This window comes from Thermobia domestica, chromosome 16 (assembly GCF_964235325.1).
Source record: "Thermobia domestica chromosome 16, izTheDome1.hap1.1, whole genome shotgun sequence".
Lineage (NCBI taxonomy): Eukaryota > Metazoa > Arthropoda > Insecta > Zygentoma > Lepismatidae > Thermobia > Thermobia domestica.
The window spans coordinates 104,468,922-104,483,843 of NC_137469.1; the positions used below are offsets into that span (position 1 = coordinate 104,468,922).

Below are 14,922 nucleotides of genomic sequence, written 5' to 3' on the forward strand. Positions count from 1 at the left end.
TTTAAGACCTATTCTTGGGACACTGAATCAATTGAAGAAAGAAAAAAAAAAGTTTCTCGATATCTCTTACCGTTGTCGCTCTACGGAAATCAAAATTGGAAACGAAAGTATAAGTATTAGTAAATTTCATCTACTTCCGAATGTTGCATGTGATGATAATATGTTTTCTTGAGACGCTGATCCCATTGCAGAAAAAACACTTGTTCCTCTCTATTACCATTTTTGTTCTATGGTGAAAAACGGCGACAGTGAACATGGCTAATTTCAATCACTTCCGGTTTGAATAACATGTTAATGGAGGAGCTGGAGTCTATTCTTGGGACGTTGAATCATTTGCAGAAAACTGCTTCTTGATATCTCTTACCTATCGACAGACGGGTGGCATTCTCACACTATAATTTAAGTGTAATTTCAACATGCTAATTATGTACACAACACTAGGGCACTTTCTTTGTTGATCATTTTATTTATTCAAATTATGACGATAAATGCAGGTGTGATAATTGGTTAACCGTTTTTGTTCTGATACCTGTCGACAGACGGGTGGACGGACATAGCCGTTCTACAAGACTTCCGACATTGATGCATAACATAGTTTGGAACTCTAAAAGAAAATTAATTAAAAGAAATGTTTGAAAATATGTGGAAAAAAGTAAACAGCTAAGAGAACTTCCTGCTACCTTCCTTCAGAATACTTTTTAAAACTCTAAAGAGGACAAAAGGGTTGTAAGACTCATACTGTTATGTGCCGTTAGAATTTGTTCCACTGTGAACCTGCACGCTACTATCTACCTATCTTTATAAATATAAAAGTTATAAAAGGAAAACGAAAATATTGATTGTATACGTATATACATGAAAAACAGACTGCAACTAAGGACAGAACCCATTACATATAGATTGCATTGTACTTATTTCTACAATCCAGCGCACACAATGCGAACATTACGTTCTTATTCACTAGGGAACCAGACATACCATTTTGAAGAAAACGCAAATTCTTGTGAATGTCTTCATTATTGGTAACTGCTGCTCCCATGATGACATCTTCATGTCCATTCATGTATTTGGTAAGAGAATATATCGCAATATCTGCTCCTAATGATAGTGGGCGCTGCAAATAAATACACTTATGAATGTTCATGATGAATATAGGATAAATATAAATTCAAGCTAATAGGCTAGTTCTAAGCTTACGACCGAATGAATACTATAAATCTACGGTAATACCTATTAACTTGCTATCTCGCTAAGTTGGCCACTTGCCTAACTTGGCCTTAGTTTTGTTGAACCGTATTCTTCCGTTATTATTCTGTCAGCTGGCTACTTGTCTATCCGGACTTGGCTGTAATGAAGCAATGTAGCTTTAAGCTGTTAATTTAACTCCTGAATTTTCGGACAATATACCTGATCATATTCATTTTTTAGAAACATTTGCAGAATATATTTTAATGTTATTAGCTGTAAAAGATCAGTGAATCCAATGGAGAAGGATAACTTGTCCATTTAAAGCAACTTCTTCAAAAATACAGGACGAATGATGATGTTCATTGCCTTTTATGCTTGTTCTCGGCGAGCGTATGAAGAGGTGCCTTTCTATTCATATTCTTTCTATTTTGTAAGAAATTTGGTAGTATAACCCGGAGAGATGTGCTCAGTTATCGATGAGTGGCTTTCATTTTTCCCACAAGTTACAAGCCTTTATCCTCTGAGAAACTTGGCAGAAAATTTATGACCAAAATTAACCGATTCACGTTGCGAAGTTAAAGAAAATGATAATAACACAAGTCTTTGCTAGTCAACATTCATTAACAAGGACCACTTTTAATCCACACCTCAGGACCCCAGTTGCTGTTTCATTATTTAGAGGGACGAAACAGCACAGATGTTCTGTGTATCTCCTTAAACCAATTATCACACTTGCATTTATCGTCATAAGTTGAATAAATAAAATGATCACCAAAGAATGCCTTAGCGTTGTGTACATTATTAGCATGTTGAAATTACACTTACATTATAATGTGAGAATGCCAAACTAACAAGATATTTATTACATGCAATGTTTTTATATCGCAGAGGTAATGTTTACCTCTCTATAAAAAAGAAGTCCTGGTTAACTATCTGACTGACTGATTGATCAATAACCTCAGGCCAAACCGCTTAAGCTAGAAACTTAAAATTTGAACAGAGTATAGAATTTGCAATGCAAGGTCCCACTAAGGAAGAATTTTTGGAAATTTGACGGGGAAAGGGGGCAGCAATTATAATTTTAAAATGTTCATATCTTGGAATCCCTGAACGTTAGTGACACGAAATTTGGCATATGGACTTTTCATTAAAATAATTGGACAAATCTTTCAGGTTTATATATATATATATCGGGTGTCCACGATGGCGCCCACGGACCACGGAGCATTATCCTACAAGTCAAAGTAAAACAAGAAATATATACTTGTATACTTTTCGAGTCCTCGTTTGGAGACACAAATTGCACTATGTGTGAACGTCGCAAATAAAGAACCATAGATTAGATCTACCAATCTATCAAATAATTTTATCAATTCTTTCCAGATGGCTGCTGAAGTCGATATTAACTGGCACTAGCATAACTTATTAGTGTAGCAATCGATTCAGCTGCTTGTTATATTCGTAGAGTAATGCATATGGCTCAAAGTTAATCTGCGACGTTGCCACATTGTGAAATTTTGATGTCCCGTAGCGGATGAATGAGGCCCCGGAGGGCATTCCATCATATGACATTTTCGCTTTATTTTAGCCTGTAGAATAGTGCTTTGTGGTCCGTGGGCGCCATTTTTAGAACACCTGATATATATATTTAACCTAGAAGGGAAGAACGAGGTGAGAAAGAAAAGAGGAGAAATACAATTATAATAATAAGATATTTATATATATCGGAATTTCTTAACGTTAGAAACATGAAATTCGGTATTTGGAATTCTCATTTAAAATAATTAAAGACATGTTTCAGGTTTATATATATATATATATATATATATATATACGAGGGCTGTCTAAAAAGTATCCGACTTTTGACCAGAAAAATAGTTGCGAATACCTGACAGATTTGGGACCCTAATCTCCTTCAAAGTAGGCCCCTTGTGCTTCCACACACTTAGCCCACCGATCCTTCCACTGCTGGAAACACCGCTGGAAGTCTTCTTTTGGAATGTTGTTCAGATCCGTCGTCGTGTTCCGCATTATGTCTTCTCTACTCTCAAAACGGGATCTCTTCAGAGGCGTCTTCAATTTTGGAAACAACCAGAAGTCACAAGGAGCCAGGTCTGGAGAGTAGGGAGGTTGGCGAACGGTTGTAATTCCATGTTTGGCTAAGAACGTGTGGATCAATTGGGATGAATGTGCTGGGGCGTTGTCATGATGGACGTGCCATTTCTTCGCTGTCCACATGTCTGGTCTTTTGCGCCGGATTGCGTCACGGAGTCGCCTGAGAACATCTTGATAGTACTCCTTTGTCACTGTTTGTCCTTCCTGTGCGTACTCTTGATGCACAATTCCACGGGCATCGAAGAAAATAGTCAGCAACACCTTGATTTTGCTTCGCACCTGCCGCGCTTTCTTCGGCCTTGGAGAATCGGGATGCTTCCATTGAGACGATTGTTGTTTTGTTTCTGGGTCGTACCCGTACACCCATGACTCATCTCCAGTTATCACGGAATTCAGATACCCAGGATCAGTGTTGGTGGTGTCCAGAAGGTCCTGTACAACGTCAAAACGGGTGTCTTTTTGTTCCTGAGACAACTTGGGTACAAATTTAGCAGCCACTCGTTTCATGTTCAAATCGTCACGCAAAATTACATGTGCAGAATCTTTACTCACTCCAACATCTTCTGCAATCTCCTGCACTGTCAAACGGCGATCTGCCATCACCAAATTTCGCACTCGCTCAACAACAGCTGCATTCCGAGCAGTTTGGGGCCTGCCGCTACTCTGCTCACTCTCGACTGATGTGCGGCCATCTTTGAATCGGTTGAACCATTGTTTAATTTGTGTTACACCCATCGCATCTTCTCCAAACACCTACTGAATCTTACGAATTGTTTGGTTTTGAGAATCACCCAGCCTTTGACAGAATTTGATGCAGTATCTTTGCTCAATTCGTTCAGGCATCTTGCGAGAAACACTAAATCCGACGAACACTACCAACAGCACCTCACTTCGCGACCACCAGCTCACGACTGGCACACGCGAACACGGTGAGAAAATTCAAGCATGCGCATTAAGCTTCCTCCTTCCACCGTGCACGGTGGCGCCGCCTGAGAATCACTACTTTGCGTGGAAAAAATTAAGGTCGGATACTTTTTAGACAGGCCTCGTATATTTGCCCTAGAAGGGTGCAAAAAAGGTGGGAAGAGGGATGCAACTGTTAAAATAAAACTGCTATATCTTGAAATCCCTTAAGATTAAAGGCATGAAAATTGGTATTTAGGCTTTTAATTTAAAATAATTAAAGAAGTGTTTTAGCGTTTTTTTGATGTTTTCCTTAGAAGGGAAGAAAAGAGGAATGCAATTGTCAAAATAACATGGTCATATCTCGAAATCCCTCACGAGTAGAGACATGACGTTTTTCAGTGTTTTTTTTTTTCCTTTTTAATGTTTCCCTTAAAAAGTAAGAAAGGGTAGGGTTGCAATTGTTATAATAATATGGTCATACCTCGAAACCCCTTAAGGTTAAAGATATGTTATAGATATGAGAAGTAAGAGGCCGTAGGCCGAGCAAATGCACGGGACTGGACAGTCCCCAGGTAGCCGCAGGCTAGTAATATATTATTTATAAAAACACAAACTACCACGCATGTAGTAACTAGTTACATTAGAAATGCAAATATTATAATTTATGATAGTTTTTGCCTCAAAATACACTTATTTCTTGTCTAAGTTGACCAATTTTCAATGAAGCTGATGGTGGCTAACATAGGTTTCATTGTGTTTCGTCTTATATTTACATATGTAAGCCGTAAGCCACAATATATATACTTACTAGGGAGTAAATTTATACTTAAAACTAGGGAGTTCTTTTTCAAACACTTTGTATATATATATACAAAGAGTTTAAAAAAGAACTCCCTAGTTTTAAGTATAAATTTAATTGGGAAATGAATGAAAACTTACATCAATGAGTACATATCATGAAAGAAAATTCCTTCAAATTTTGTTTAATGTTGGTAGACTTCAACGTGGGATCCATTTGTGGCCCTGCACACGTCGAGACGATATTCCACTTCTCGCCACGTATTCACCAACATTTCAGGTGTAACTGTCCCAACCGCCGCGACGATTCTTTCCCGTAAATGATTGATGTCTCTGATCTTTTCACTGTACACAACATTTTTCATGTGGCCCCAAAAGAAAAAGTCCAGTGGGGTTAAGTCTGAGCTTCGTGGTGGCCAAGGTATTGGGCCAACCCTGTCTATCCACCTTCCTGGAAAGCGAGTGTCAAGAGGCGCGCACATATGGTTACTGTAATGGGGTGGGGCGCCATCTTGTTGGAAAAACACAAACCTTTTTTTCGCCTCAATATCGTCCATTTGGGGAAAGATGTACTCTGTCAGCATGTTATAATAAACGTCCCCGTTTATTGTTTTTTCTACAAAAATGAAAGGACCGATCACACGATCTTCCATCAAACCGCACCAGACGTTAAGTTTGGGAGAGTCACATTAATGCTGAATAACTTTATGTGGATGCTCTGCCCCCAAATTCTGCAGTTATGACGATTAACTGTTCCACTGATATGAAATGTAGCCTCATCAGAAAAGACAATCTTTTTTAAAAAATTGACCGCATCATCAATTCTGTGTAGAAAGTCTGCAGGAAACTCATACCTTTCGATTTTATCAGTAAGTTTAATTTCATGTAACAGTTGCAATTTGTAGGCGCGCAACTTAAGTCTTTTACGCACAACATCATACACAGTACCTTTAGGTACTCCTAATTGTAGACTACGTCTAACCAATGACTTCTTCGGGCTCCGAACACAAGGAACACGGATCTGTTCAATAACATCTTCAGAAGTTCTAGGTCTACCTGGTGATTTTGCTTTTAAAACACTACCGGCTTCCTTGTAAGACTTTAGCCAATGACGGATAGTTTTTGCTGTAGGTAGTTCACCACCAAACTGACGTCTAAAATTACGTTGCACTGTTATGTTATAACTGACTCAGTTTTCACAAGCAAATAACACACTGCACTTTCTGTTGCGGAGTACACATTGTTGCTGAGTTGCTCTGCACTGCACGCCTGCCTGGACAGAACTGAAGAAACAAAGGAAAAAAACAGCACTGGTGCCGTCTCAACGTCAAGCAGACCTGCCAACTGCAGAGGAGCCAAACTTGGAGAGTTGATAAATCAAACACCACAAACTAGAATAGTGTATGTCACTTTGTACAGATTCTAGGACACATTAAAACTACGGAGTTCTTTTTCAAACACACTATATATATATATGGGGTGACACATACCTGGAAGTACGGAGTAAGAAACGTATTGTCAACAGCAACCATTATATCTCCTTTACTATGAACCATATCGGATATCCTTTTAATATCTACCACTCTCATAAGCGGGTTGCTTGGTGATTCTAATAATATTAACTGAAACAAAAGAAAGTCCTTGTTTAATGTTTCAATGTGTACGAAGGCAGACATGCATTGTATTTCTCATAATTACAATGGCAACAACAACAAAATAAAATAACAATAATGTGCACAATATAACTTAAATACAGCATTACTATAGTGCCATTTATATCGAGTAAGTCAAAGATACATACAGAAAATTTAATATCTCGTATTGTTTTCGAAGTTGAATTGTATTATCATTACAGTATAGAGTACTGTGTTTTCTTAACAGATATGGCACTCTCATGGCTATAACACGTGACGTGTGAGATATTATATTAAAACAAAATGAATGACATATGCTTAACATTTGAAGAACGAAAGTTCATTTTACAGTGGCATTTCAGTTTGAAAAATTCGCCGAAGTTCAACGTCAGTGGAAGTGAGAGTTCGAAACAAAATCTTCTAAACGACTGACAATTACACACCTCTGTAACGAAATTCAGACGATTGGTTGTAATGGACCCGTTTTGTCTCCATTACAGAATAGGATTCATTTTCTTTTAATACGCCCTTATTGTTTATCTTTACCATTACCAAAAATGTATTAGTTATTGTTAGTATTGCATTTATGCTATTATTTTTGTTTATTATGTTGTATAAGTTAATGTTAGATTATAATTAATCTGCGCCATCGGTTTATTGGCGTTAATGGCCGAGAAATTATAGCCAGTCATCTTCTTTTTCCTCTGTTAAATTGATATTTTCTGCTGTTTTATATATTATTAGTGATTGAAATTGAAATAGCTGTGTGTATATAGTAATGTCGTTCAGAAGGAAAGAAAACTTAAATATGTCGTACTAGATTCAATAGTCCGGAATCCGTGAGGATTCCGTAACTGGATTATCTTCTCTCTCCTGTCTATAAATAACGTCTTTTGCATCAGGAAGAATAAGGTATATGTATTGCTAAGTTCATCACAAAGTTGACAACAAATGTCTATACACATTCATACTTGTTTAATCGGTTATTATATGTGTATGTTTTAGCTATCTCAAATGATTCAGTTTGCTTCCTGTAATTAAGTGATCATCCTTCTGCTGTTAGTATAAATATAATATAAATGTTTATTGATATATACAGTATATATGATGAAAATGCGACAATTTGAAGAATTAATTGATGATGTACGATGAATAAATATTAATTATGTGCATTGGGATGAGTCAGATCTAGAACAGGAATGCTATTAAGTAACCTAGATGTTAATGGGGATAACTTTGGAGATATATGAATGTTTACATATAATTGTATTGGCATAACGTCTTGACTATACCGAGGTGATGAGAGGACAACTGTTTGTGTACTATATACATTAATGATAATAAAAGCAGGTCAATATTCGATACTTGTATTCGATTTCCATTGTCATCTTATGGAATGCATTGCGTATTTATTCCTGATGTGCTAAGGTCCTGTTTCCTTTCTTGTTAGCCTGTTCTACGTTGGCAACGAATCAGCTCTTGGAAGTCCGATGCTCTAATGTTAACCATAACACTTATTGTGGCATTGCCTGCGCCGTACCAGAACGGTGAAAGAAAGGGCACTACATGGTATAGTTTGTGATGTACACAAGGAAAGATCTGGAAGACCTACAGCTACAAGTCCTTTTCTTTGGCTTGGTTTTAGAAAAGTTTGAACCCACGTTGAGCACCTTTTTGTACTGTACAGGTGCAGAAACTCAGTATATTTTGAACGAAATTCCCACTACAGAGTGTTGCTACTGATCCTAGTTTAAAGGTCCCAGCACATCGGTTACCGTGGGTGGTAGGCTGATCGTAGTGTCTCTAGAGAAGCATACTGCTAATAGTTTAAAGGTTGTTGGACAAAACGACAGAATAGTTATTTGTGGATCTATTCTCTATTTGCAATCGCAGGATACACCGGCAAACGCCTATTATGCAATTGACTCTGACAATGGCCGTACATTAGGACTGCAAGACATAGGGTGATCGTGACGTGTCAGTGATACTGTACATCGGTGAACTATGCGATGCGAGGTAGAAGTTTTCTTTTCGACGCACCGGATACCGCTTGGACACAGGATCATTCCATATTGTTACATATGCTGATGGCAGGTATACTTTTTTTTTTTCCCGACGCACCGGGGACCATTTGGACAAAAGGATCTTTCCATATAGTTACAGATAATGTTAAGGTCAGTAATGTACGTTCTTGAATATCCTGTGTGAACATGTTTGGGATTTCCCACAGGCGCCATGCTGCTACCATTCATTCATTCTTTATTCATCCATTTCATACATTATCAGTCAGAGACCAGTACATAGGACTCGCCAAATAATATTAAGATATTTCAATATAACTGATATTACACTAATTTTGCAAAGTATCACCCAAATATTCATTAATGTCATAATACATTTTGTTACATAAAAAACTGAACAGTTCATTTTTGAATTTCGATATGGTTTTGATATCCTTCAAGTATCAGGTTGTAAAGAAAGTTCTTGCGGTTTCCAACCTTTAATTTCAAACGAGCATATCTCAATTCAAACAAACTTTTATTACCAACGAGAAACAAGTGTGTTAATGTCGGTAGCATAGAATCCTGGAGTTCTGGACGCGACGAAGTCGTTGAAGATCGCTTCGGTATGGTCTCTGCTTTTGAAGCATTTCTTGCGGAGGAAGTTGTCGAGATGACTGAAAAAGTGGTAGTCGGTGGGCGAAAGGTCCGGCGAGTATGGTGGATGAGGCAGAGTTTCATAGCCCAATGCGTTCAACTTTTGCAGCGTCTGTTGTGCAACATGGGGACAAGCGTTGTCGTGGAGCATGATTGGTCCCTTTCTGTTGACCAATGCCGGGCACATACTTCGAAGCTTCTGGTCATTTCGTCGATTTGTTGGCAGTGCTTCTCCGCCGTAAACGTTTAGCCCAGATTCAGGAAGCTGTGATGGATGAGACCGGCTGCAGACCACCAAACAGTCACCATGATCTTTTGTGGGTGGAGTTTTGGCTTCGGGAACTGATGAGGAGCTTCGCCGACATCCAATCACTGCGCCGAACGTCGCCAATTGTTGTAAAGGACCCACTTCTCATCACACGCCACAATCCTGTCGAGAAACGGGTCCTTCTTGTTCCGCAGAAGAAGAGAAGACGACACCTCAAAACGACGATTTCGATTATTTTCGGTCAATTCGTGCGTCACTCATTTATCGTGTTTTTGACTTCCTAATCTCTTGCAGGTGGTTGGAAATTGTCATAGGTGTTACACCCAAGTCTTTAGCAAGCTCCCGAACAGTTGTGCGTAGATTGGCTTCAACTAAGGCTCTCAGTTGATCGTTGTCAACAGCGGATGGCCGATCACTGTGCTCGTGATCTTCCAGGCTCTCGTCACCGCTGCGAAATTTCTTGAACCACCATTGTGCCGTACGTTCGTTAGTGGTTCCTGGGCCAAACGCATCGTTGATATCACGAGCTGTCTGATAACTTGAACTGGAACAAGAAAATCGTGCGAATTCGCCTCTTGTCCATGCTATCTTAAGTCCAGAAAAAAGTGAAAAAAAAAAAAAAGTATTTCGAAACAAAAACCAATACAACGAATAGATAGAGCGAAAAACGCGCTTTAAACTTATATACATAGGCACAATATTATAACGACACTTGAGTTGAAAATACATCACTGAAAATGGAAGTAAAAAATAAAACCGCAATAACTTTCTTTACAACCTAATATATCGGAAGCTTATTATAGGCCTACAAGTAAGTAGACATAGGAAGGACATTTCTTTTGGTGCACGTATAGTTTTGATATGATGTGAATATATTGTTCTTTTGTCATGGGTTGTTTGAGTGTACAACGTTAACATGAAGAAAACTACTTTCATTTCTCTTTACATATATGACACTTTTGTACATGTACAGGCAAGGCACAGTTAAAATTTTATTTGACTGAAAAACCCTTTTACATGAGGCTCTTGGTGAGATTAAAAATACATCTTATTGTCTTTTCCTGCAGGCGAAAAATAGTAATGCTGAATAGGAAGCTCCCCAGAAAATTATTCCACAAGGATTGAAACTTACCACAGTACAACAAGGTTTCTTTTGACACAGAACCACGTAGTCTATAAATCAGAAAACAGATAAGGCTTAATTTGCTGTATAGATTAGTAATATCAGGGCGCTTTAAATTACAAGTGGTGCAACTTCCATAAGACCCCGTAGTTAGACTGAAATAGTTCCAAATTCCAACACCATGCGGCGCGCCGTTCGTTTGGTGAAAACAGAGGGAAAACAAAGTATATACTACGTGTAAGTTTAGTGCCGGTGAGGTTCTTGTGTGAGTTTTAAAATCATTTGAAATAAGTCTTTTTTTATAATGCCAGGTTGTTTTGTGCCAGGTTGTAAGTCAGGACATACTAAAGGCGATGGTAGGCATTTTTTTAGACCTCCAAAAGATTGTTTAGACGAGTGGAACAGAAAAATTCCTAGAAGTGACCGTGCGTTAACCCTAAATGATCGTGTTTGTGATATACATTTCAGTGATGACATGTTAGTGAAAGTAGATTCTTTTACAGTAGAAGGGAAACTAGTGGAAATAAAACGTGACAAATGGAAACTAAACCCTAATGCTGTGCCGCATAATTTTCCCGGGATTCCAAGCTATTTAAGTTTCAACCCGCGTAAACGAAAAATCCCCTCTAAACGTCGGCGCCCCACTTCTCCCCGGAAGAAAAAGAAATCGGAAGTAATTTCGAACCCAAAACCAGGTAGTGCGACACCAGTAGTTTATAGTGCTGAAGAAAGCTCAAGTGCAAGTAATTCAAATAACCTTGCAAATGAAGTAATGCGTCTTCGTAGAGAAGTGAAACGATTAAAACACATGCTCACTCGAAACCAGAAGAAGCGACGTGATCACATCAAAGAAATTAAAAAATTACGAACTATTATAAGACAGTACAAAACGGAAAGACTACCGGACAAACAAAAACTAGTCGTTCGTACAATGACAAAGAAGAATGAATCAAAGAAATGCGGAATGCGCTATGAATCAGAATTCATTTTGGAAAGTTTGCTTTTTTTAATAAAATCAAGGAAAGGATATGAACATTGTGCGAATCATCAATTGTTACCGTTGCCTTCCGTTTCTTTACTACGTAAATTATTGCGCGGTCTCAAGTGTAATTATGGCATAAATCCTCATGCTCTCTCAGCTATAGCTAAGGACATGGAAGATAGTGATGAAAATGGTCGTAATTGTGTTCTGATTTTTGATGAAGTAAAATTACGTGAGGATATTAGATACAATTCCAGCAAGTGTAGTTTCGATGGTTTTGTGAACATGGGTGAATTCACGAAAGAAGAAGATAAGAATGTTTTAGGCGACCATGCTTTAGTGTTTTTTCTCGCTCCTCTTATGAAATCGTGGGTGCAACCCATTGCAATTTACTTAAGCAAGAATGCCACTGATGGTTATACACTTGCAAAAATCATCTTACAAGTAATTATCCAATTAGAAAATAATAACGTCAGGGTAGTGACTTTCACATGCGATGGTAGTCAACCAAACAAAAAGGCTTGGAAAAATTTAGGAATATCAGGAAATTTAGGCAATATAAAGAATTTCATTTCTAATCCCTGCGATGCCAATAGACAAATTTTTGCAATGGGAGACATTTGTCATATCATCAAATGTATTAGGAATAATTTTCAAAAATTTGGAAGTGTAATTTACAATGGTCGTTCTGTGCGGTTTGATTACTACAGAAAACTATATGATTCCGAGACCAAATCACACACTAGTAAGAGAGTAGTTCCGAAATTAACTTCTTCTCACATAAACCCTAACGAATTTCAGAAGATGAGTGTAAAATTAGCCACACAGCTTTTCAGTAGAACAGTTGCAACAGGTATGAAATTTTACCGAGAACTTGGAGTGCCCGGCTTCGAAAGCAGCGAAGATACAGAGTTATTCACGCAAGACATAAATCAAGTTTTTGACGCATTGAATTCCAAACGCCCAATAGAAGGACTTCGGAAAGGAGACAAACTTCACAATGTATTGATACGTTTCTTCGAAATTCTTCAGCGTTCAGACAACACCTTTGCATCCAAACAAACTTTAGAATCTCTTCGAGTAACAGTTAAAAGCACTATTGAATTGTGTGAATTGCTTTGGTCCTCAGGCTACAAATATGTTTTGACAGCTAAATTTAACCAAGATCCTGCTGAAAGACATTTTGGTCTTATACGTGGTTTGAGTAGTGATGATCATCCGACATCAATTGATTTCTTCCACCTTCACCTGCTTCAGTCCATATACGTACCCCTGAAAGGAGCACTTTCTTCAAAAGCAAATTGTGAAGATTCCGTTGATGGAAAGTTAACATCCTTTACGCATCAGATAAGATCTATGGCTCAAATGGAGATAAACAAAAGCAAGGAAATAAAGGAAGGCATTCAAGACAACATAAAGAAATCAATTACACTAACTGACATTGAACCGGAATTAGACCCTTTTAATTTATCCGCTAGTGATCAGAGCACAACCGCAAGGGGGAATAATGTAATTTATTATTTGTGTGGCTACTTGCTTCACAGTGCAAGTAAACAACTTGTTTCGTGCAAAAATTGCTTGGCATCTTTGCAAAGTGATTCTGAATCTCCAAGCGATACAAATGCCGTTGATATTCTTACTCGGTTAAAAGACTTTGGGGGCAACGATTATAGTTACCTCAAATACCCCTCTATAGCATTTTATGATGTAATAAGACACGTCGACAATGTATTGGAACAGAAACTACAAAAAGAAGACGCACTTTGGGGTGACGTATTTTCTGATTGTGTGGAAATGTACGAAATACCAGTGTTCCGAAATTTATGTTGTTCAGAGGATCACCTGTTCATGTATTTACCAAAGTTAGTATTCCACTACATTAAGTGTCGATTCATTTTTCGCGCGAAAGAAATGTCAAGGGAAAGAAGATCTGCATCAGTTGCAAAATCTGCGAGAAAATTGACAAAACTTTCCTCCAGCTAGGGTAAGTAGAATTTCTCAAAACATTTGCCTTTTTAAATTTAAATTTAAAATTTCTTTTTCTACATACTGAGCTTCAGTTTGTTATTTTGAAAAGTGTAAATGATTTTTTATGGTTACTATTTCTTTTTTCATCTAGTGTGTGCATATGGGCAAAAATATTTACTTGTTTTTCTTGCGCTAAGCAATGCATTTTCTGGCATCTCCTCCGTTTCTCTTTCACCAAACAGCACTAGCACCACCAAGCGGCAGAAACATTGTACTTCCCCAGTTCCACCACTTATAAGTTAAAGCGCCCTGGTAATATAAACAACCATGTAAGTCTATTGCTTATTATAACTCCTAAAAATTTAGTAGACTTTGAATAGTCTGCAAAAGCTGAATTTATCATAATGCGAGATACTATTCGAGGTATACATGTGTAATGAAAATTTAGTGCTCTTGTTTCCTTCGCAATTATCATCAGTGATTCTGAGATGCCCATTTTGTCAAATGATCCACAGTTTGTTTTAATTTACTTTCTAGTTCATCTGTATTGTTTGCTGTTACAAGGACATTTACATCATCAGCATATCACCCACTTCACGTTGAGCATGTCCATGAATTTCTACTGGATGCTCTTACTTGCACAACGCCCCCCCCCCCCCCTATATATACGTGTATGAAGAGTTGTAACCTTAACGAGTTTTGAAAATTGAACTGCAGACTGAAGGATTTTTCACAATAGACTACATATGCAACTTAAGGTGAAGTCGACCAACGGGAAAAGCGTCAACTTGAGTAAAACTTGGATTCTCAGTAGAACGTTTAGACTTGGGCTTCCTTTACTTGTCTGAAGGTCTGTTTCACTGAAAAACTAGCAGATAGTTAAATGATACAACGGACACGTGCACAGTTCATCCTAAATGGGTGCAGCATGAGCTGTAGTTTTTAAAATTGCCTCTTCTGCACAAAAGGGCTCTGTGGCGCTTGTTTCGTTGTTTGACCACATAGCTCCAATTACTTTAAATTTGATTAAAATATGTCAGAACTATATATTACCTTCGTGTTGTTTTGAATTGCTCGCTCAACCTCTTCTATGCAAGTAGCATCCACGTACGTTGTTTTAATATTCATTCTTGAAGCAACTTTGTTAAAGTATCTACTAGTACCACCATATGCATCATCACAACACACTATATGGTCACCAGCATTCAGAAGATGTGTAACAGCTGTTATGCAGCTCAGTCCAGATGCAAATGTCGTAGCTATACAAGAAGATAAGCAGAACG

At 38.0% G+C, this 14,922-nt stretch overlaps 1 protein-coding gene across 7 annotated transcripts in view; it reads right to left on the reverse strand.

The window, feature by feature from the left end:
* LOC145673305 (cystathionine gamma-lyase-like) overlaps positions 1 to 14,922 on the reverse strand; it is a 59,224-nt gene that overhangs the window by 18,130 nt on the left and 26,172 nt on the right. For all 7 annotated transcript variants that reach the window (XM_081742897.1, XM_081742890.1, XM_081742894.1 and 4 more), the window contains exons 4-6: positions 14,693 to 14,898; positions 6,498 to 6,629; positions 979 to 1,114 (exon numbers count right to left, since the gene is read on the reverse strand). In XM_081742897.1, the coding sequence (XP_081599023.1) occupies positions 979 to 1,114; positions 6,498 to 6,629; positions 14,693 to 14,898 (474 nt within the window). The remainder of the gene's footprint in view (positions 1 to 978; positions 1,115 to 6,497; positions 6,630 to 14,692; positions 14,899 to 14,922) is intronic.